Source organism: Cavia porcellus, unplaced genomic scaffold, assembly GCF_034190915.1.
Source record: "Cavia porcellus strain 051 isolate PalLab524CR breed Dunkin Hartley unplaced genomic scaffold, mCavPor4.1 scaffold_4, whole genome shotgun sequence".
Lineage (NCBI taxonomy): Eukaryota > Metazoa > Chordata > Mammalia > Rodentia > Caviidae > Cavia > Cavia porcellus.
The window spans coordinates 54978990-55003280 of record NW_026947487.1 but is presented as its reverse complement, the minus strand read 5'-3'; the positions used below and the strand labels follow the sequence as shown (position 1 = coordinate 55003280).

The window sequence follows — 24291 nt, the reverse complement described above, 5'->3', positions numbered from 1 at the left end:
TCATCAACACAATTTCCTACTCTCCAGGATGGACAGTGCTACCTAGAAGGCCATGGGACAAGGGGTACTGTCTACTCCCCTACAGGGCGGCTCCAGCTGGAGGCACGGGATGCTCCAGTGCCCACGGGAAGTTTGGCACCAGCCGGTTTGGGGGTGGCTCACTGTCTGTGGAGGGATGCTGGGGGACTGCAGGGGTGCTGCACCAGGAGAATGTGTTTAGGGTTTTGGAGCAAAAGCAGGAAGCTGCCCGTTCACCGGACATCTGCGTCTCCCTCCTTTCCTCGTCACTGGGGCCACAGCGACGAGGACCTAGAAGGTCATGGCACCAGTGGATGGAAACAGCGCGCACAGCACCCCTGCATGGGGAGGAGGGCCCAGGGCAGCTCCTCACCACAGCGTTGCGCTCCACACGGGACCGGATCTGGTCCACTTTGCCTTCAATCACCCGTGGGAAGATGGAGGAATCTGCCCCTTTGCAGAACAGATAGATCTCCCCTGCCAACGAGAGAAGATGACGGCAGTCACAATCTAGGGGAGTGAGTCACAGTTCAATCTCGCCGTCATGAACACCCCAAGCCAACAGGGGAGTGTGGAGATGACAGGAGGGGGTGACGGAGTGACCCAACCGCAGGTACCGGAGCTCTGTTTCACTCCTACAACCCAGGCCCAGGTACAGGGTCCAGCCAAGGACGGAGCTGCCCCTGGGGACCAAGGCACAGGGCATGTGGTGATGAGGTGGCATTGCTGAAGCAGGGAAGGTGAGCCGCAACCCCTTCAGAAGAGATGGCAGCACATGGTGACAGAGCAGGACCATCCTCAGCAGTAGGCAGCAGAGGGCAGACAAGTGCCGGCTCAGGGCTCTGTACACCAGGCCTCTGTTGTGCCTGCCCTCAAATCCTGGGAGGCCGCAACCCCCAAAGGTGCAAATGGGGAAAACTCCCGAGACATGGATGTGACACTTGCCCTAGATGATGTCACATAGGAGGTCACCATGTCAGCCATGATGATGCCGATCATTACATTGATGTCACCTATGGTGGAGGGACAGTGCTGGATAGTGTGGTGCTGCGCCAGCCAGGGCTGTGTGAGGCTGTGGGGGAGGACAGTGCCAAGGTCCTCCATCATCACAGGTCACTACCAGCTGGTGCTGGGTCGTCACAGGTGGTGCGTCCCTGTCTTCTGGTATGCACCACTTAACCTCCCCAAGGCCTCTACCAGCCCTCTGCAGTCACAGTGAGATACATGACACCAAACACAGGGCTTGCCAGTGTCCAGAGGACACAGGAAGCACTGCCTGGCCAGGACGGGGACAGTGATGTTGGTGTCTGGCCCAGACCCACCTTCCCAGGTGTGCGTACAGCTACACAGGGGACACAACAGAGCACACAGGCTTTGGTCCCCACCAGGGCTCAGCCCTGGGGCCACTTGCTGCAGGACAAGAGGACCTGGATGTAGGTCAGAGCTCAGAATGGACACAACTTGCAGCTCACAGAGGCTGTGTCACCGCTGAGGAGCAGGACACCAGTGGGCAGCACGGGATGTGTGGCCATTTCTTCCCCGGCATGCTCATGTATCACTGTGGGCAGCATGGCCATCACAGAGAAGGTCCTGGATGGACTCCCCATGTCTGTCCCCAGGTCCATGAGGCCAGCTCTGCGGCCCATATCACAGCCATCAGGAGTGGGTCTTCGGAATGCTCTGCAACAGGTGCCCCCACCCTTACCTCTCACAGAGCTGTGGGACCAGGCATCGCGTGTGTCCACAGCACACCCTATCCCTTAATGCACACCCTGCTCAGTGCTATGCGTGGGTTCGAAGTGGCCAGAGCCGAGAGGCTGTTTCAGCCACAGCTGCTGTGGACATTGGATCTCAAGAGCCCTGGGGTTGGGCATGTGATGCTCTAGAGGGGACCCTGGGCCTTGGTGCTGATAGTGCTTTCTCCCCATGTTGCTGCGGGGCCCTGTGACCCTGTGCCTCAGGATGGTGAAACACCTGTCACATGTGAGAAATGGCTGTAACTCCCAGGGTCAGGAGCAGTGTCAGGAGCAGCTCAGCAGGCATCATGGAATGAGGGACCCATAGCACATCCACCACTCAACACTTCCACTGGACACAGCCCAGTGGCCCAGCGCTGCAGGCCAGCACACACCACAACAGGGTAGGGCAGCCACCTCTGTGACATAGCTGTCAATATCCAAGCCTGTTCCAGGTATCACCCTGCTGACCATGCCAGGCTGCCAGAACCTCTCTCCACGTAGACACAAGGCCAAGCTGCTTCCTCTGTCACCCCATGACCTTGTGTGCTTGCTGAACTGGCCTGGCCTGCTCCTTCCTCATGCTTGGTGGGAATGTGCTTGAGACAGACAGCAGGGTTCCCAGCAGCCCCAGTCCAACACATACGCTTCAGTCCCTGGGCAAGAGGTCACAGGACACTAACAGCTGTTTCAGTGGTGTCTTAGGAGGGAGGGGAAGGCTTGGCTGCCCAACATGAACAGCAGAACTGCCCCACATAGGAGGTTCCCTGCCTCCTTAGTGTCCACATAACTGCTCTCAGCAGCAGTGCTGGGGACCTGGCTGGTGCCAAGCTCCATAAGATCAGGTCCGTTTAGTCCAAGAACACAGATATGTGTGGTGCAGACACCCACACTGCCCCGTGGGATGCCCTGGGCCCAGTGCAGAGGAACAGAGGCCATGGAGCCTTAGGCAGAGGAAAGACGTGCAGCACTGGCCTGTACACACGGGGTGTTGGGGGCCCTGGGAGAGGCAGCAGGGCCCTGCATGGTGCTGAGCCCTCCAGGACAGTGGGGAGCACATGTGGCAGGCACAGCACAGGTGGAGGTGCCAGCAGCACATGCATGGCTCACAGAGGTTAGCCCCAGCTGCACCCCACCAGCCTGCACCTGGTTCTTGGGTACAAAGTGGTTCGCTGCTCTCTGCGGACGTCCACACTATCAGCCCGGGTCTGCTCTGCACCCAGAGACGTCTGTAGCCAGTTCCCCCTTCACCCAGATGGGGCTGCTTGGGTACCCGCGCAGCAGAGTGTGGGGCACACGGCAGAAGTGGGGGAATGTGAGCTTCTCAGCAAGGAAAGAAGCCCAACTCAACACCAAGGCCAGAGCTAAGGCTGCAGAGTCCAAACTTGGACCCTCACGTTTAAAAACACATTTCACTGAGCATGACGTCATAAGTTCGATCTCTGGTTCTAAAAAAATCCCCCAAAACAAAAAACATTTCACTTTTTAGAAACCAGTGGCTCTGTCTGTACTGAGAAGTAGGAATACATGGTTCTCAGATGCGAACCCTCTGAGCTCCTACATTGGCAGCCACACGTGTGGCCCCAGAAGCCTCTACCTGCAGTTGACCTGACGATGACACTCATCCGCCTCCTCACGGAGTCGAAACTCAGGACTTCCAGCAACTCGAACCTGCAGGGAGATGGGAGAGGGTGGCTGCCAGCTGCAGTCCCGGCACAGGGGGCCGCAGGTTCTGGTCTCTGTAGAGACCTCACACCAGTGCTTAAAAGCTGGGGGCCTCAGCCTCAGTGAGTCATGTCCCGCAGGGCCCTCGGAGCCAGCAGGAGCCGCACAGTGCAGGGCTGGGCCGCCCATGGCCGAGGGCACTCTTCTTCCCACTCACACGGGAGCCTGTTCTCTAAGGGTGATGCTTCAGTTCGGTTTCTTGAGGCTGTCAGCACCCAGTCTTCTTCCTTCACTGCCTGGTGTCTGTCACTACACACCTGTGCCCGTTCATCAACCAAGCTTCTGAGCAAGACTCAAGATCTGTCCTCTCTCATAGAGATGGGCACTTGGGACTGAGATGCCCCCACATGGAGTTGGAACCTGAAAAGCACAGCTGTACACCCACATAGGGGTGCATGCCTGTAATCCCAGCTACCAGGAAGGCTGAGGCAGGATGATGCCAAGTTCAAGGCCAGCCTGAGCCACATCGGGGCTTGCTGAAACCCTGTCCTCACACTTAAACACAAAAACGGCTGGAGTGCTGCTTAGTGGCAGAGCACCCTGAGGCTCAATCCCCAATACTAAATCTAAAGAAGGGTTAAAATAGAAAGGGCAACTGCACAAGCTTTTCAGAGGAAATGGTGATCCATGACCCTAGGCACTAAGTCACATGTGGTGACAGTCACTTCCTCCCTCTGGAGAGTAAGAGGGCCTGAGGAGGGGAGGACATTCTACAGGCCTTGAGAGGGCAGAAGATTCTAGAAGCTTTGAGAAGGCAGAAGATTCTAGAAGCCTTGAGGGAGCAGGACATTCTAAAAATCTTGGGAGGGCAGAACATTCTAGAAGCCTTCACAGAGCAGAACATTCTAGATGCCTTGAGAGCTCCAGCAGTATAACCCCCTTAACTGAAACATCTGATGACAAAGCATTTCACCGTTACCAACTCACCACCCACAGACACCACTGGGCTAACAGCCCGGCACCACGACCCCTTCCCCACCCACACCCAGGGTCCGTCCCTGGACAGAGCAGGGGGAGCTGTGGGCCTCACCTCTCAATGTCGCCGTTCCTGTTCAGGATCTCCATGTAGCTGTCCTTCAGCCGCAGGTATGTGAAGCCCAGCCTGTGAGGAACGGGCCAGTCAGTGTGGCCCCCAGCCTTCCCCCCAATCCCCTGACCAGGAGCCATGCTCTTCCTGGGGACCTGGGGCCGGGTAGGGTGCAGTGTGCAGGGCACTCGCCCACAGTGACACCGGCCCCCAAGTTTGCCAGGTGTGCAGAATGCAAGGGACATGGACGGAACTCATGCTCAACTCCACAGCGTAGGCGCCGGGCACCATGCCACCTGAAGAAGGGCCTCCACTTCCAAAGTGACATGCCCTCACCTGTGCCCAGGGCCATGCATGGGGTAAGGGAACGTGGTGCCCATTTCTCTGTGGCCTAGAGTTTTGTCCAGGACCAGGAAGTCAGAAGAGGCCCACCTCTGCACCCCCTCCACCAGTGCCACCTCGTCAGGCGAGGACGAGATGTATATGCAGGATTTCCCCGAGTCTGGCGACTTCCTGGGGCCATCTACGTGGTCCTCATCCTTCACCTGGACGGTATGGCAGAGACACAGAGCCCGGAAGAAGAGCTCCTCACGCTCCTGGGGGGCACACAAAGAGCCATGGCAGGTTAAATAGCTGACTTTATCAATGTTTTTGGATCATTGAACACAGCTGTTTGCAGTCTCCCTGTTTGAATGTCCACTTTGTATTCTTTGATACTGTGATTTGAGTAACTATTTTCAAGATGATAATATGTAATCTATTAACAGGTGATTTCTTACTGTTATTTTTTTTTTTTTTTTGTAGTTCTGTATTACGTGTACCCTTACACCGCTTTGTTTTGTTTTGTGTTTTTCTCTTTTTCCTCTTAAAAAAAAAAAAAAAAAAAAGACAGGGACACAGGGACAGGGGCATGGGCAGGGCCTGGGCAGCCAGGGTGGCTCCCAAGTCCTAGAGCACTGACTGGGGATTTGTGCAGGGCGGCTGGAGACAGGTGTGGTCTGAGTGCAATGCCCCGAGGAACCATGGGGTTCTGCATGCACACATGAATGTCCACACCCCAACACCTGGCTCTGTGGTCTGGACCTAGGCTCAGTGTGACAATGAGAGCCCCTCCAGGGGCCTCACCCCCTTGTAAGCCTTGTGCTTACAGCCTAATGCTCAGCAGTCACGGAAATGAACATTAAGGAAACTGGGCGACATGCTCTTGTTTCAGCAGGCGGATGGGGACCCCAAAGCTGCCCCCAGTTCAGGTCACTCCACACAGGCTGCCTGAAGTGCTGCATGCATGGGACAGCAGGGCGGGGACAGGAGGGTCACCAACACCTGCTCCCTGCTTTGCATGTAGAAGTCAGCTGGTGCCCAGCCAGGGGGCCACAGGACCCTGGTTGAGAGTGCCTGGCTGCACAACCATGGGACAGCCCCACATACTTCTGCAGTCTCTGGTGGACCGGAGTCCAGGTCCAGTCCTATGCACAGGGCAGAAATGTCTGCGCACACAGATAAACGTGTATATATGCACATGTGTCTATGTGGCTATGAACATGTGTACCAATCTGTGCATGTGTATGACTATGTAAGTTGTGCACGCATCTGTCTGCACACGTGTTTGCACACTCAAGAGTATACTGCCTGCCTGGCAGAGGCTCTGAGTCTGGGTTGGGACTCCCTGGCCACGCACTGTAAGGGGACACAATGTCCACAGAGCACTTGACCAGCCCCCACCCCATCCCCCCTGGGGCCCCTGCTTCCCCAGACAGCCCGAATGAAAGGGGATGCTCGGGGCTGGAGGTTTAGCTCAACGGCATAAGTGCCTGACTTGCAAGCAGGCAGTTGCGAGTTTGATCCCCAGTACCGATAAAAAGGAAAAAGACAAAAAAAAAAAAAAAGAAAGGGGATGCTCTTGAGAGTGAAGTGGCAGAGTGGGTGCACCTACCCTGCTGCTGACACCTGGGGATGAGTCAATCATGTCGATGCCTGAAGAGTCGGGCAGCACCTGTCCGTTGCAGATGACATGGGGCACATAGACGTGGCCCTCGATGCAGCACTCCTTGAAGGCCATGTTGTTCTCAGTGAGGGTGCCCGTCTTGTCAGTGAAGATGTACTCCACCTGCGGGCATACGTGGGTGGCACGCACTCAGATTTGGGTCCTCACCCTGGGCCAGCTGACTCCTTAGCCACCGGGCAGGCACCATGCAGGGGACAGGTGGCCCTTCTCTGCATGCTGGCGATGTGACCTCAGGTGTGGCCTCAGGTGTGGCCAGCACCCTGAGGTTTGGGGGCCTGGGGTAGGGAGTTCTGGAATCTCTGACAGCAACAAAAGGAAGGGTTGGAGGTCCTGCGGCCACAGCTCATGAGGCCACATAAGGTGCAGAGGACAGAACTCAGTACACAGGCACACAAAGTGAACTACAGAAAGAGGCTGGGGACAGTGAAGGAACACAGGGAGGCCTAAACCCGAACCTGGGTGACTGCACAGGTGACACAGCCATGTTGCACCAGTAAAGGAGCCAGGGGCAGGACAGGGTGGCAAGCTTTCAAGTGGGGACAGAGTGGGGTGCAGCTTATGCTCTGGGGGTGCCACTCCCACATACATCTCTTGAGAATGAGCTCTTAGAAACCCACGGCCAACAACACCTTCCCCTGCGAGCTGGCTCTAACAACAGACCAGGAGGACAGCAGTGCTGCCCAGCGACCCCTTAGAATCACAACTGGCCCCTGAATTCGGCCCACCGCCTAAAAGCCTTTCCAGGTCCATAGAGGCTGGGCCTGCTGTGGCCACAGGGAAGGAGGACAGCATAGCTAGCACCAGTGCAACTCAGCCTCCTCAGCTGAGTTCCTACACTGATCCCAGCTGGGATAAGGGCTTCAAGGATCACTGATGTGCATTAGTACATAAGCCTAGGTACGATCAGAATAGTACAGTAGACCTTAACCCGTCCTCAAAGGTACAATAGAGAAGAATGGGATCAGTGTTGTTCAGTTCAATTTATCAGTGTGCTCAGCTATGGAGCACGGGTGGTACACTTCCAGGAACTCTGACCATGGTGTCTAACAGTAGTAACCACAATCAGGACAGATGTCCGTCGAGCATGTAGCAGGTGCCGGCCACTGTATGCAACCTCACAAACTCCCTGCTGGCCATGTGATCTTCCCAGCTTCATAAACACAAATAGGGGTTTGAAACCAGACACGCAGCCACTGGCTCACCAGGCGACATTGTGGTCTTGCTGCTACTGAAACAAGTTTGTTGATTTATTTTGTGGTTTGTTGATGTTTTCAAATACCCAGGACTTTTATGTATGTTGATTTTATATCCTTCAACTTTCTTGAATTTATTTGTTCTAAAGTTTTGGTGGAGCCTTTCGTGTTTTCTTTGTGACCTGGAAACAGGGTCTGACTTCTCCCTTTGTCTCCTCCTTCTCCCTCTTCCTCTCACATGGCTGCTCAGGTGAGAGCAGCACATCCATCATGACCCAACCACCAGTTTCTCTGCCCTGGGTCTGACGCAGGCTGTGGCTGCCACACCAGGACATGCATCGGGGCCCAAGGTGATGCCAAGCTGAGACACTGACCTGACCCAGCTCCTCATTCAGGTCGGACGTGTTGACCAGTGGCCCCTCCCCAGTCTCCTCATCGAACATGTCCTCATCCCAGGTGATGAAATAGGAGCCCAGGAACTTCTGCATCTCCACGGTGACATACATGGACACGGGGATGATGTAGTTAAACAGGACCATGAAGGCCAGGAAGTCAGTGAAGGCTCTGAGAAACTGAGAGTGCAGGATGTGTCAGTGGACGTGGCCACGGGGACCCCTGCCAAGAGCCAAATGCAACCATGTGTGACCGGGGAGAGACCACAGAACTCTACTCTTGTCCTGTCCTGCCCCAACCCAAACCCTAGCCCTAAGAAACAAAGCCTGGTGACAATGGCTTTCCTGGACAGTCCATTTCTCTCTCTGCAGCCATGGAAGGGCTGGGCAAGGGCAGGGGAGCCAGGCCTGGAGATGCAGCCTGGGGCCGACTAGGCCTCTACCTGCAGGACACCAGCCTGGGCGTGTGTGTGCCCTGTTTTGGGACGCAGAGCAGCCCTTTCCCCACATTCTTAACACTGCAGCATTCATCTCAAAACCCTGGGCACGTGCGAATGCTCCAAGCTCCCGGTGGACACAGGCCTTGCACGGCGCCCCCGGGGCCTCTCCCCCAAGATCTCCTACCTGTGAATTCACATAGGTGGCAGTGGCAGCTGAGACTCCAACCCTGCGCCCTGAGCGTTCCTCTGTAAGGGCCTCCTGTGCACAGTGGGGCCTCCCTCCCACCTCCACCTGGCGGCCACCCTGACCACACAGAGGCAGTCGCCGTCCGCACCAGGTTCCTCTGCCTTTCCGACTCGGTCTTCTGGTTGTACCAAGGCTCGTCACGGAAGGGCTCGCTCTGCCACACGTACTTGAGAACGGTGTTGACCAACGCCTTGCTGATGAGGATGCAGAGGTACACGACGAGGAACACGTTCATGGACCTGGAGCAAAGGATGTGAGCCCGTTCAGCAGCAGCTAAGGAAACGGGGCTGCCCAGCGCTGGGCTGGGGGTGGGGCCCACCTGGCGCCCAGGGCACGGGAGCCAGCTGCAGGGCCATGGATAGGACTCGCATGGTAGTAGGTGGTATCCCTGTCATCCCGTCCCAATCCGAGGGCCACTGCAGGACTCTGGTGTGTGACTGTGGGACCCCTGTGTCCGGACGGCCCTGTTGTCCCTCCTGCGGCAGCATGAGGAGCCTTACTTCTCCACAGCAGATCGTTTCTGGGACTTGGACTGGTAGTTCAAGGCCATTTTGGTCTCCATGCCTGTGTAGATGGCCACCCCTGAGAGTGGAAGGCACATGTGAGGACAGTGGCACCCAGAGGGGCCTAGCCTCCATGTAAGCCCATGGGTGAGCCGCACAAAGGCACACCCAGCACCCATGTGTGAGCAGCCTACAGGAGCAGGAAGTGGATCCCTAGAGAACACAGGCCTCACCAGGAGTGCACTGCCTGTGGGCATGGGTACCCCTCACTGAGGGCTCCCGCCTGCCCGAGGAGCAGCCTCCTCCATCTCATGCCCGTCCTGGCAGGCCACATGCGCCTGTCTTAGTGTTATCTCGCCCTTTAAAACACATCCATAGCCCATGGACACACGCATGCCCCCAAACATACATGCACGCACATGCAAACATACACACACAAGCCTAATGTCCTGCAGGACAATACAGTGCAAACCCCTCACAGTTGCGACTTCCCATTCTGGGGCACAACCTGCAGGCCCTTCCCAAGCAAGCCTCACTCTTTGGGGCCCCTCCCTCTACAGCCTGGACCCCCAGCACTCAGGTTCCCAGAGGGAAACCCGCAGGCCCTCAGCCTGAAGAGCCCACTCTGCTGAACCTGGGCTTTGGGACTCTTGCTCCCGAGTGACCTGCATACCGAAGATCCTCTCTGTGTTCTTGAGGGTGGCTCCTCTCAGCAGCAGGTTCTCAGACCCCAGTGGCCTGCAGAGACAGAGCTATGATGCATTGCATCTGAGGGGTCTTGGGAAGAGGTGGATTCTGGGCCCCAACCCCGACCATAAGACAAGTGTTCCAAGAGCGTTTGCACTGAAGCCCACGAACCAGGCCCCCTCCCCCACCTGAGTGCTACCAGTAGCACCTGGGGATGTGTTGGAAATGTCACCTCAGCCTTTTGCAACTCTCCCTCTGCCTGCCAAGGCCTTCAGGCACCCTTAGCTTGAGGATGGCTGCAAAGGCAGAAGATGGGAGTCTCACTGGGCACTGATAGAACCCAGGCCTGGTACTGAGCTATATCACCTGGGTGCTTTTTATTTTGTATAATCTTGGTAAGTCACTGAGTTGCCCAGGGTGGGCTTCAACTTGTGATCCTCTGCCTCAGCCACCTAGTATGTGACACCCACAGGCCCAGCTCGAAGGCTTGAGTTTCACCCAGCCATCGGCTGTCTCTGTCACACCTCGTGGGGTCAGGGAGTCCTACTTCATGCAAGCAGGTTTCTAAGGATCAAGGCAGAGGCACCGCGGCCTTGGAAGTCTAAGAGTCCAGACCATCTGCTTGCAGGTTGCTACACAGTTGCTGCAGGGACCCTAAATCTCTCCCTGGAAGCCAGCACTGCTCCAGGCAGCGACTATGGAGAGCGCTGAGGTCTTGCTATTCTGGGTGACCAAGCAGCGCGACCTCCCACTTCCTAAGCACTGGAGGAAAATAAGACGCAGAATTCCAGACTGTGCTGTTGGCGACATCCAATGCTCCCTTGGAGGGTGATGGGAAAGGGCAGAAGCGCCTGCCAAGGTTGCTTTTATTCCTCTCACCAGGAGGCTGAGAACCTACTGAGGAGCAGGCCCTAATGTGCATTCCGCACACGTGGTGCAGACTGCGCCCCCTGGAGGCCAGGACGGGAGGGAAGTGTGGAGGCCGAGGCCTGAGGGCGCCTCAACCGCTGCCTGGGCCATCAGCCACACGGGCAGCAGCGCGCTGAACATAACTCCCATCACGAGCGTTTACGGAAACAAACGGCCTGTTTAGCACAGGTCTCTGGGAAGTCTAAAAATAATCCACTTGAGAAAGTGCTGTGCTTCTGGTCTGGACAGGAGGAGGAAGCATGCTAAGGGGCTGGGAATCCTGGGGAGGGCGAAGAGGTTGGGCTCACAGAGGCACAAACTGCTTCCTGCAGCCTCAGGACGACACAAATGTCAGGACAGCCCCGAGTGGCCCTCACTGGGCTATGACTTCCCATGCTGCTGTTCCCAGCCCAGGAAACTCAGCCTTTAGCACAGCAGGACACCAGGCCCACACTGCTTGGAGACTGCTTAGATTGGGAGAAAAATAACTTCTCCAACAAAGCGGGATTTATGGAAAAGGAACAGCTTCAAAATCTACACCAAGCCAATCCCAGACCGCAAACTTCAACACCTCCCTGGCAGACAACTGCTGACCGGAGATGCCAGATGCCATGTGCCCTGGCTAGGGCAGCAGCAGCACTGGTCAGGTCCAACCCGCACAAAGGCCCTCAGCACCTGGGGAACTTGGGGAGACCATGGCCCTGCGCTTCTGCGGGGTGGAGCCCAGCCTCCAAGATCCGCACAGCATCAATGAGGGAGACTCATCCCTAATGGGCCAGCTTCTCATCAGCAGGGCAATGCAGAAGACTCACCTCACCACGGGGTCGCTGAGGTTGCTGTAAACATTGATGCGTCCAACAAACCTGCAGGGGAAGCTCAGGTCAGGGGTGTGTGCGCCCTGGTGGCTGCCCTCTGGGGCACGGCCCGCAAGCTAGCATGCTGGCTCAACGGCTGCTGCCTTCGCTTTCCTTCCGTTCTCCCGGTCCACCTTGTAAAGGACTCACGTGACCCCAGTTTACAAACAGCTTCCTCACAACAAAGAAGCCACTTTTGTGTGACCCCCCAATAAGCCTCTTTAACATATACAAAAGGCTATGGATCCACACAAAGATGGTCAGTGAACCCACCTGATGTCACTGTGACCAGCTGGGCAGAACTCAGCATGGCCACACTGTTCGTTCCTGGCTGCCCACTCACACCTGTCCCCATGCACCCCACTTACTTGTAGAGGTCAGGCTGCGGCTGCTCGCACTCAATGGTGGCGTGCAGGGCATCGATATCCTCCTCAGTATGGAAGCCCTTGGTGTCCTGGATGGCATAGTGAGTCTGCAAGCGACAGGAGATGGGCTCACCCCTAAGTCCCCTGGGCTGTGGGGTCCGCATGGGCCACATAGGAACCCTCGGGCCAGTGCTACCTCCTGGATGGATGCTTGACCCACCCCATTTGCTAAAGATGAGACAGGACACATCCTCTCCCCACCACTGGCAGGACAGGGTGCAGGGCTTGGCTCCTCCACACCAGCACTTAGGTCTATGCATCTTACACAGTCTCAGAGCATAGATTGGGGAGCCCTGGCTGAGACACCGTACAGGTCCAGTGGGCCTGTTGGGAAACTCCTCATTCTGCTCCCCCACCTCTGCCCCAAATGGCTCGGCGAGAACCCGCTGGCCCAGTGCAGCTCCTGCAAGGGCTGACGGCCCTGAAGCCTGACCATGCCCAAATGCGCACGTTCTGCGCTCCCTACATGGGAGCCGCGTGGAGCCGAGACACTTGAGGCACTGTCTAGGTCCACAGTTCTGTTCAGACAGAACCTCCTTGTAGGGATGCTGGGCCTGGGCCGCACACCTGCTCTGCTGTGGAAGAAGAAAGGAGTGCAGTGTGGGTGTGGGGGGAGGCACCGCCCCTTCATGCCCTCTCCCTTGTCCATTCCATGTCCTTCTGTGTGTCTTCTAGCAATTGTGTGTGGGACAATACAGTCCACAGTGGACTGACACCAGAGGGGATGTGACGGCCACACTGGGCATTTAGTGTACCCCAGGACTTCGGGAAATTCCCTGTTATCTTCTCTCAAGAGTCTCTAAAGGATGGGTCTGTCCCTGATTTGCAGATGTGGACAGTTCAGAGAAGACGGAAAGACTGCCCAGGTCCTAAGGGCCGAGTGGAAACCTTGGTGGCTGGGCCTGTCCCATGCCCTGATAAGCCTCCAAGGAAAGGGCTCCCCTAACTGTCTTCAGAGCCAAAGGTGTAAAAGCAGCTCCAGAGAACACAGAAAAATGCAAAGCTCAGATACAGATGGGCATGGAGTGGTGACTGCACCCCAGCCCCCAGCTTTGGACCAGAGTGAACGCCCCAAGCTTTCATTTTGGACCCTGGGCCCTGGGCCCCCGAGCTGATCCCCACTAGTCTGGGACAGAGTGGACAGCAGACTCTGCCACTGGAGAGTGAGGGCTGGGAGATCTCAAGGAAACTGGGCCTTGACTTCTTCCCAGGCATAGGGTAAAGCCTTGAATCAGGCAGGGTCTGCCATCCGGAAGCCCTGTCACAACTGCTCACGGCAGGCACTAACCCCCCAGGAAGGTGCCACAGGAAACATAAAACACATGCTGTGAAAGGATAGGTCTACAGTACTCTGGTGACCTATAAAGAGAATTCCTCACCCCACGTTAGAAACCTCCTTGTCCATGGGTGCTGCCCAACATTTGGCAGTGGCTGACTCCACTGTGCTCAGTCCCCTCACACCCTCCTTGGAAACTTTAGATTCTTTTAAATAAGACCAACCTTAAAATTAATAGTGCTACATTCTCTGTGATTATTAAAATTTTGTAGGTGTAACTGTCAGGGTAGAACTCTGCACTAAGTGTAACAAATGAATTAGAGTTCCAGAAAACTACTTTAAGATTGCTGGTGCAGGACAGGAAGTAATAACCAGGCAAGACCTGGAGCTGCGTGACTTTCCGTGTGAGTACCGACTGGAAAGACACAAGTTTTGAGCAACCCAGTGAAGGCCTCTAAAATAGCAGGACCATGTTCACCAAATCCTTCACTTGACACCTTTTTAGTCCCCTGGGTAATGCAGAAATCACAGACATTGTGGGTGGAAAGCAAGAAGTGGAGGACAGAAAAGCCAGAGTCAGGAGGACTGGCCACACAAGCCCTGGTGTCACCAGGGCCAGGACTTCAATGTCCCAGCCCGGGCCATGTCTCAGACATCACACATTACTTTATGGCTTGACTCCCCGTCCAAGCTGGCAGTGGTCACGTGACAGGTGCCATCGCCCCGGTTACTGGACAGGAAGATCAAGTCACAGGGAAAGGTCTCATTCTCCTTGACCATGACGATGTCCCCAACCTGCAAGCAGGAAAGAACGGGTAGTCAGGGTTTCACCTCTGTGGGGAGAGCAACCCTGGTGGGGCTCTCCCTCCAGATGGTCGGGTCTCATTCAGACCCCAGCTGGAGGCATCTCACGCCATGCGGGAGGCTGATCCCTCCTGACTGACACGGGGAAGAGAAGCTTTCCATGAAACACCAGAGCAGCAGGCCTGCAGCTGCCAGAACCCCACTCCTCACAGACAAGGAGCTCAAAGGAACAGAACGTCCATGTCAAACGTGGAGCCACAACACTGAGGAGTGTGCGGGGGGCCACAAAGGGCAGGGGCTAGGTCACATCACCGAAGCAGGATCCCCCAGGAAAGGCACCATACCACATCATCCATCACTGAAAGCATGGCCGTCATGACCGAAATTCAGGGAGGCATCATTACACAGGGACAATAAAAACACAGGCAAAGGCCCAACAGGTCAATGTACAAGTTATGAAACAATTAGTAAACAAGCATGGGAAAATATTAAAAAACAAACCAAACTCAACCATGAAAGCAATCTCAACCCACACAATGGAGAATGGGAAGAGACAGGAAGAGGACCCAGGGAGCAGGCTCAGCCAGCCTCGGGGAGAGCGATGCAAACACGGAGCCCCTCACACAGGAAGCAGAGGAGCCGGCCAAGGCCAACATGGCTACTGGGAGCCAGCGCTTGCAGGGTCACTCCAGAGGTGCCAGGCAGCTAAAGTGATCGTCACACAGCCAGCAGGACCTCACAGGCTCATATGCCAAAGCAATGAAACGGATCGCCATGGAACAGGGGATACACAGATGTGCATGGCAGGCAGAGGGAAAATACCTCACTGTCCTGCATCTGTGACTGGCAGGCCACAGGCCCACAACAGGACACACTCAGCAGGTGTGCGCATGCCGTGACACATGCTCGGCTGTGTGGGACAGACTGCCTGGCTACGTGGCTCCCTGGAAATGACTAATCCTGGGATGGGCAGCGTGTGGACAGGAACACGAGCCCTGTTTTCCTCACAACTGCAGTGACGGTGATTATCCAAAGTAAAAATCACAAAAGGGAAACAAACAAGTAAAAATCAAAAAAGGGCGTCCCCTGGGGACAGCTAAGCCACATCATCACACCCAGCGGAGCTAGGCCCAGCCACAGGAGCTCTTCTGCCAGACTGGGTGCATGGGTAAACCCTAGGGTCACAGACTCACAGAGTGGGCAGCACCTGTGGTGCAGGCCAAGCCAAGGCATCGAAACTTAGTTTCCTGAAGAGACACTGTGTAGCCCCATTGCCTAAGAACAACGCTAGTCTCCAAGTGCCGGAGACATTGCCAAGGGCACAGGGCCGTCACAGGAACAGCGCAGAGTTCAGTGTCCATCTGCAGGCAGGTACTTTCCATGGCCTGTCTGCGCCTAACATTCAGTCCCCACTGCCTGAGGCAGTGGCCTGGAGCTGATGAGGGGTGTACAGTTTGAGGGGCAGAGGGGTTGCACTGGGTGACCACGCACAGGAGAACTGGAAGCCGCTGACATGTATGGGGCAGTGGCTGATAGCGCCATGAGACCCTCAGGTGGGCTAAGCAGTGGAGCTGCAGAGGCACTGTCTACGCTGCACATGCCAGTGGCCAGGCTGAGAGAGTGTGGATGAGGGGCGAGGCCAGAGGCACCCGGGTGAGTCCCCATTCCCGGCTGGCTCTCCGCACACTGCGGTGACTGCCCCACACACAGGCTGTGGTTGCTGCACAGGCACAGTCGGTCATCGAGGCTGTACCAGTGCTGACTCCCTGCTGCACCACTCAGGTGCCCACTCACCCTCAGCTTGCGGCTCTGCTTGCGCACTAGCTTGCCATGCTGGATGAAGTGCACGGGGCACTGGTTCATGGCGTTGTCCGCCTTGTGGCGCAGCCAGTCTTCGTAGCCCTGGGCGGGGAGAGAAGGGTACAGTTAATGGTGCAGCGCGGGTCCAGCCCAGGTGGGCAGTACCTTCCGACAGCGCCCCGCCGCACATGCGCCCCCTCCCAGGCACACACATTTCCACAGCAGTGGGCCGCTCTGTAACCGTGTGCTGTGCATACCCTCAACACACCCGCAGGACAGGGAAACATCTGAGTTAGTGCTGAGCAAGCAGTGGAGGCTTCTGCCCTGACTGTCTGGATGCCTCGGCATCACCCACCTGCCGGGCAGACGGCCAGAGCCAGACCAGCTTGGGAGTCCCACAGAGGCGCCAGCTCGGGACCTGCACATCCAGGCTGCTGCTGAGTGAGAAGGCTCGGGCGAATATTGGTGACTGCACTGGACAGTTTTATATCTAAAGAACCCACCGTTTCCTGTGCAGGCCTGGACTCCAGGAGGGACACATGTGTGCCAGGCACACTGTCTGCGAAGGAATGCGCCTACCCCACACCTCACATAGGATTTCAAGCTTTTTAAAACGAAGACTAACACCAGAAAAGCATAGCTCTGAAGCAAAAAGGTGACCATCAGAGAGTGCATTAGAAACCACTGCTCTGCAAAGGACCGAATGTCTCCAAGGAAGCACTGACTTCTACACCTGACACCTGACATTTGTGACGAAGAAGGGACCCCTCTCTAAATGCAGGGAGAATCCTTACAATGTACCCTAAAAAGACAAATATCTCCATGGAGATGGACAGAGGATTTGAAGATGCCTCTGTAAAGATGAACAGGTGCACCCAACAATATGTACTGTGTCGCTGTGCTGAGAGGTGCAGAGGTGGCAAGGCAGGCACCAGGGCACAGGGGGGCAGTGATAGTAAACAGGCCAGTGATGCCGAGCCTGAGGGAGGCCACCGAGGCACAGGAACCCTCATAGGCTGCATGAGGAATGAATCCAGGACAGTCCCTCCAGAAGCTGCTGAGCCTCAAGCCCTAGAGAATACTACTCCCTAGGAACCCTAGACTCAAAGCCCTCTCTGTGTATCCTTAAATACTGTATGCACACCTGTCAGTTGAACATAAACATACAAATAAAATACATTTTTCCTCTCAGGGGTCAGCATCAGATCATGACTCCTGCCCTAAGACTTACAAGAGCCTGCTTCATGGGCAGCATACGCAGGCACGGGATGTCAACATGGTGTGTCTGCACTAGGGGCCCACTGAGGCAGGCAGGGCACAGGATGTCTACACAGTGTGTCTGCACCAGGAGCCCACTGAGGCAGGAAATGCACGGGACGTCTACAAGGTGTGCCTGCACTAGGGGCCTCCCTGGCTGCCTTAGGACCTGCAGATCCAAATTCCAAGGCACCAAACCAGGAGCTTCTCAGGTGCCAGCCTTATGCACACCCCTGTGCCCAGCTGTCACTCGACCACCCTGTCCTGCAAAGGTGGCCGGCAGCTAGCTGCCACCTCCTTGCCTGTGGGCTCTCACCTGCTTGATGGCCGTGACGGTGATGACGAAGAAGAGCGGGAGGCCACTGGTCACTGGGCTCGTGGGTGTGTCAATGATGAGCTGCATGGATTTTCAGAAGCACCGTTCGCAAGAGTCGGCCGTGAGCCTGCATCACCACCTCCCACCCACTGCCATATGTTTAGAGCTCTGTGCTGGGACAGTCGCCCTGCCACTGGGTAAGCAGCATGGTAACTGAGCACCACCCTCAAGGGAGCCCTGTCCAGGAAGGACAGAGCCAGCCGGCATTTGGTGCCTTCTAATCACTGTGCTGCTGCCAGGGTCCCACTCCAATGACACTACTGGATAATCTGATGCTGGGGACATGTAAAAACCATTCAATCGTATTTTCACGACTTAGCAAAATGGGATTGTGCTTTTAACACAGGTGGCTCACTGCTCCCTAATCCACACCCTTGGCGGTGTTTTCTGTTTTCTCCTCTGCTTTAAAGTGCAAGTTCTCTGGATTTTCTCAGGAATAGCCATATACTTGGCATGCGCCTTGGAAAGTGGGGTGCACTGATTCTGATCTCTGTTGGTCCAGGGAGGATGTAGCAGGGGTGTCAGGGTGCACAGCGACCCTGAGTGTTCCGGCCAAGGCCCCGGGGTGCCCCAACTGCAGGGAGGGAATATCAAGCATCAGTTCCATGTGCCAGCCACCTGGAAATAAAGTGTCAGCCATGTAGACAGGAAATCACGTGCAGACTAACCTGTACAAGAAATATGATGAGAAAATAGAAGTTGGCAATTCTTCTGAATTGTTCAAATAAGTTCTTAGGTATGAAGTTCCAAAATGTGTACTGTATAAAGAAAAGCCAAAATAAGTCATTTTGATCAGATTCTACTTTTTAACATAGGTAGCACTAGCCTTCAAAATAAAATGTTTAGTTTTAGATACAAAATTTGTAATTCAAAATTTAGTGTTCGTTGAAATTGCTCCATTTGTTGACCCCAAAAATAAAGTCCTGAAAAAGAAAGTGCACTCCAAAGCCAGCATATACGACTTACCTAATTCCAGAGAATTCAAGGCAAAATGTAGAGTCACTCAACAACAGTTCCACTGTAGAGACATCTTCCATAAAACCCAAACCCATCACTGCCGCTGCCTTCATCTCTACCACACCTGCACCGCAGGCTGCCCGGGTGTGACAGAGGCCGAGAGGACCTCAGAATGGAGGTGTCGTCTACAACCAGGGCACTGTGTCCACACAGTGAGGTCAGAGCAAGACAGTACTCAGCATCTACCCAGCATGCATGGCATGGGGCACACTGAGGACTGCAGCTCTTTGGCAGCACCAGGGCCCTGCCCACTGTGTGGAGTGTGTGGCGAGGAGTGGGGAGAGGAGGTTCTGGCTGCTGTCCTGAATTTTCACCCAATTTCTGTGCTCAGAACGAGCACCCAAAGCTGTTTTGGGGGCCACCCCTCCCCCATCCTCCAGGCTGAGCCTTTTCACACAAACTCAGAGCTCAGGAGTTGAGATCTAGAAAGTAATGTGCTGGGGGTTTGATGTGGATGGAATGGGCCCAGGCCAGGCTGGCACCGAGCAGTCCTCCCACGTGCACAGACCCTCTCCCTCTGCTTGTCTTCTTCGTTACTAACATTGGGTTTCACAGCCTTCTCCTCCTGCAGGACCGTGTTCCTGGCTACAGAAGAGGCTGACGGGTGGCCTGAAGACAGCAGTGAGGCTCAAAGCCCAGCCATGGCAGGTCCTCGCAAACTACAGACTCTGAAAACTGCACCTATAATCAATCTTTAAATTTTAGAGACTCTTAAGTAGACCATTAAAAAAAATCAATTACTTTCCATTAATTTTTAAAAGGAGACATTGGGATATTCTTTCTCTAGCATTTGTCTCTCATATACTTTTCCTTTTTAAGAGATAACCACAAAACAGAATTATTTTAAGGTTCCAGCCTCTGAAATCAGCCTATTTCCCTGCACCCAGACAACAACTTATCACCCATGTATTAATTAAACCATTTCCCCAAATTTCTGAAATACATTACTTGATAACAAAGTAGACAAAAAAGTCTCTCACTTAGAATTCCATCTTCCATCTACTGAAATATTCACAAATGGAAACTGTCTGGGGCTAGAACTCCCTTTGCAGTGATCTGGGGACAGAAATCGCAGAAGGAGTCGAGGGGCATGGGGCCGCAGGGAGGTGGGGATTCTCGGGCCTCCACACTTCCTTTCCGTACAGGAAGTCCTTAACTTACAGACATCTGAGTTGCAAACCATTACAGACACGATTGGACCTCACATTACCAACATTCTGCAGAAGCAAACAAATCACCGAAGTGGCTCATGTGTCCACTGGACACCGTCATGGCTATGTTGCTGCATGCTCACTGCACACGGTGCAGGCCTCCGTCAGGGCCCAGGGTGCCCAGAAGCAGCAGGAAAAGCAGTGCTGGTGTGGAGGGGGCACTAGGAAGCACGGAGCAATGCACACTGTACATCTGTGTTAAAGCCATGCAGACTTGCTTTGCCGGACTTATGATGGAATCTGACAGAATGGAACTTCTTTATAAGCTGGGGACCCACTGTGCAGCTTTCAGGTTTCCACACTCACACATTCTGATGACACATGTGAGAGAAACCATCATCTTCTACAGTGCTTCCAAGTATGCTTCCAAGCATGCAAAACAATGTTTTATTCAACTGTCAAAGTCCAATAGGAACACAGGGGCAGATCCTCAACCAAGACATTGACCTGGGCATGGGAACTAGACCGTAGCTGGGGCCATGTGGGCACAGGCAGGATGTTCCTGGCACATGACAGCCAAGGAACCGAGGCTTTGTGCGGATGGGAAATCGAGGAGGACAAGCTGTGCAGGCAGCAGCAGTGGTGCCACGTGCAGTGGTGTGAAGACCAGGTGGATGGCATGTCCCACCATCGGGAGCTAGGGATAAAGTCTTAAAGACAGGCCCAGCTGCCCGGGATGCTCCAGGGTGTCCCCTGACTCTCATAGTACCTGTGCCCCACAGTGGCTGGGATGACTGGCAGGATACTAGGCTGCCTGGTGAATTTCTACCTCATCTAACACCACCAGTGGAAGCAGCTAGTCCTGGTAAGACAGGGCAACCAGCAGAGGGATGCTCTTAGGAAAGTAACAAGACACCTCCACAGGGTGATGGGGACACCATGGTCACTGTGCCCACAGCCAATCAGAAAAGCGCTGCTTTCAATCCTCCCTTGGAACCCAGTGCTGTCTGCAGGAACAATCAGAAGATGCTCTTTTCAACACTCATTTGCATACGACAGGGCCAGTCCAAAGGCTCTCCCCATCTTTCATTTACATATAGCAGGAAGCCGCTTTTCCAAAGGCCAGGGCAGTCATCCAGAGTCTCACCTGCCTGAGTGGCAGACAACTCGGGATTCTGGATACCAAGGACCCCCCCTGCCTCATCTGGGGCACTGAGTCTGTTCCCTGCCTGCTCTTGCCCTGCAGAGTGCACTTCTTTTCCACCCTAGTAAATGTGCACCTCGAGACCTCTTCTGTGCATCCTGTCCAAGTCTTTGCTTGGATGTCCTCAGACAGGGAGAAGCCCACGGACCCTCCAGTGGTGACTGGGTACTTGGGTGCCCAAGCTCTGGTGTGGACCCAGGGTCTAGTCCTCTGTAAGGAAGCCAGGACTTGGCCGACCCCTCAGCCCTCTCAGGTAATGAGGCAGGGTCCCTCAGCAAGGCCACGCCTTCCCGCACCCCAGACCTCAGCCATCTGTGGCTGTTATGCCTGAGTTTGTGCCCCAAGAGAGTGCAGAGCAGCCTCATCGGTCCTGCAGCCCTGGCGCCACAGGCTATGCAACTGGACACTGCCCTAGCTCCTGGGCTATTATTTCCCTGAAACAGATCTGGCCCCAGGTGTGCAGGTGACCGCCCTAAAAACACACCGGAGACCAGACACTGGGCTGTCTGGGCAGTCGTCCCACACAGGGCTAAGGCCCATCTTTCCGTGTGACCAGAACCGGCATGAGAAGGGTGACAGGTCAGGACATACTGGACAGGTGGGTCAGGAGAGGGAGGGCATCGTCCAGTCCATGGGCTCCAGAATAGCATGGCTGAGGGCACAGCAACCGTCCCTCCTGGGGCCCTGGGCACGTCCTGTTCCTCAGTGTCCTCATAGATAGCTGGGGATGGTAATTCACAGCAGCTTAAGGTATCCATACACGGTCACAGCCAGGTAGGAGCCCTGAGCCCTCTTCCCCATAAGCAGAAGGACCCTGCTCTCCTTAAGTCTTTCCACAAAGCAGGGTGTGCACAGGCTGTGTGCCCTGAACACAGCTCCCTGTGGGGTGGTGAGCAGCCATCCACAGCCCTGATGGTGGAGCAGCACTAGTGGCAGGGACCTGGGGGGATGACTTCCTGTTTCTCTTCCCACCAGGTGCCCCACCCCACCCCAAGGAACCCGACTTCTAAGATCGCTGGCTTTGGAGGCTGTGGAGAAACCCCCAGACAAGCAGTGTGACATGGGAGGGCCCTAGCCACTGTCAGATCCTCACCACCAGGTGCCTCAATGCTCAGGAGGTGAGATGCTGAAGGGGCCCTGCAGCTCACGAGCAGTCCTTGAATTTTGTGAGAAGAACCCAAAATTCTCCTTCAAGACAACATGGAAGCAATTCTGCCCTCTCCAAAATCTGTTGTAAAATTCCGTTTTCTCAGTACAAATGGTCACGGGTCTTCCCCTGCATGTTGGAAGATTCTACAGAGCTTGACTGGCCTTGGAGTCAAAGCCTCTGCCAGCCACACCTGCTGGCTTCGTGGCCTCTTTCCTGAGTGGGAGTCAGGTGCCCTTCGTCTACGACTGTCTCTCAGGGTGGCCGTCATCAGGGCTGCTCCACTTACAGGACTCCACCACAGTCAGGAGGTGCACAGGGTAGTATCCGAGAGGAGCTGGTTAGTGCTCAGGGCTACCTCACCCATCGAATCTGCTCTCTGCTGGGCAATGACCTAATTCTGCTGGTTCCTGGCTCTAGAGTTTCCAGGTCTACAAGGGCCCAGGGGAGAAGTGGCTTTGACTCCCTCCAGGGACCTGCAGCTCCCATGTGACCTGCATGGGTTCCCTTCTAGGCACTCTGGGGCTCTTGCCCTTCGAGTTTTGAAAGGGGTAGTCAAGACTCTTCCTGGCAGCAGGGTGACGGGTGACAGGAGAATTAAAATCACTTCATTCAGGTTTCCCCTCCCAAACCACAGGGTTTCAGCCCCTGGTCAGGGGCTTCCTCTTGCTGCTCCCTGCAGAGCTCTCTCTGACTTCCTTGTTGATCAAGAGGAACCAATGGCTAGGGGAGCCAAGGCCCTGCTCTGCCAGATGGGAGAAGCCAGGCCTTGGTTGAGTCTGGAGCAGACAGGCACCCTGCACATGTTCCCATAGGCTGGATTTGGCACCCTTACCGACAGCTGCCCCAGTTTCAGGCTCCCACACAACTGACCAACTGACAGACCGTGCGGCCTGGCACATGCACCCCAGGCAGAGCACCCGGCCCTGTTGCACAATGCAGGCTTCTCAGCAATCTTCACCTCAGCACAGGGCTGGGGTTCATGGCACAGCTCAGGGTCCCTGAGGGCTGTGGGCGAGTTGGTTGCACGCACGGGACTCTAAGACCTGTCTCTCGGATGGGTTCCTCCACCATTTATCAAGTCTGCAGATGCAGAGACACTTATTTGGTGAGAATTTGTCCTGAGCACTTCATTTACCCACATCCTGTTTCTAGTTATTAAAGCCGTACTTGTTAAAAACCCTGCTGTGACAACTAAATCGATTAACAAAGGCTTTGAGAGGCTGAGCTTTTCTGTTGTCAAATAGTGACACCCATGGGCCTCTCCGATGTTCTCAAAGGGCTCAGCAGCCACCTCGGGCCCACATGCAGGAGGGACACCGGGTGCGAGGGAAGCAATCTACCAGTAGGCTCACCATCAGCCATGCTCGGGATGCCCTGCCAAGCTAAGCTGGTATCCAGGCTGCACCTGCAGACCCTGCATGGGGTTGAGTGCCCCATGCCCTGCACGGGCAGTGTCACCGCCCCACCTTGATTGATCTAGCAGCCAGCTTTTCACCCACTGCTGGGCTATGACTCGTGACTTCCTGGCTGCTCCACTCATGAGAAGGAGTCCCTGCCCTTCCCTTTCTGCAGCCCAGTACCCCTGTTCCCTGTGCCTACGTACTCCGCTGCTTAGTGCCAGGCTCCCCTAGGAGGCTGGGGCCACGTCAGCAGCTGAGGAACTCACATGTTGTACGGCAGGAGACCTGGCCTGGCCTGCACACGAAGCTGACTGCAGCTCCAGTTGCTGCCTGGGACAGGACCTCAATGGGGGCCAAGTTGGTTCGCAACGTGAGTGGAACAGCCAGAGCCTCAGGAGGGAACGGTGCTATAGCAGTGCTGCAGGGACAGCTGAGCCTGCTCCCCAAGGCTGAGCCCACCAGGGTCTCCCTCCGCATGCTGTGGCCAGCATGAGGCTACCTTGGAGGAGACGATCCTGTTGTCCGGGTATCTCTGCGGGATGTAGGCCTCGGCGCCCGGCGGGGGTTCCTTATGTCCCACGTAGATGGTGCGGCTGTCTACCCAGTCCTCCTCCCCGGCGCACTGTGGGGAGACACAAGGCAGTGTCAGTCTGTGCCACGGCCCTCTGGCATCCCCACTCTGGCCCACTCCTCTG

General features: G+C 55.4%; 1 protein-coding gene across 7 annotated transcripts in view; it reads right to left on the bottom strand.

The window, feature by feature from the left end:
* Atp11a (ATPase phospholipid transporting 11A) overlaps nt 1-24291 on the bottom strand; it is an 83259-nt gene that overhangs the window by 21607 nt on the left and 37361 nt on the right. For 6 of the 7 annotated variants that reach the window (XM_063247049.1, XM_063247052.1, XM_063247051.1 and 3 more), the window contains exons 2-17: nt 24096-24218; nt 18343-18432; nt 17615-17695; nt 16036-16143; nt 14104-14232; nt 12105-12208; nt 11695-11745; nt 9960-10024; nt 9284-9365; nt 8872-9022; nt 8079-8276; nt 6440-6613; nt 4939-5102; nt 4510-4581; nt 3352-3425; nt 392-495 (exon numbers count right to left, since the gene is read on the bottom strand). In XM_063247049.1, coding sequence (XP_063103119.1) covers nt 392-495; nt 3352-3425; nt 4510-4581; nt 4939-5102; nt 6440-6613; nt 8079-8276; nt 8872-9022; nt 9284-9365; nt 9960-10024; nt 11695-11745; nt 12105-12208; nt 14104-14232; nt 16036-16143; nt 17615-17695; nt 18343-18432; nt 24096-24218 — 1770 coding nt within the window. The remainder of the gene's footprint in view (nt 1-391; nt 496-3351; nt 3426-4509; nt 4582-4938; nt 5103-6439; nt 6614-8078; nt 8277-8871; nt 9023-9283; nt 9366-9959; nt 10025-11694; nt 11746-12104; nt 12209-14103; nt 14233-16035; nt 16144-17614; nt 17696-18342; nt 18433-24095; nt 24219-24291) is intronic. The other variant, XM_063247055.1, reaches the window with a different exon arrangement.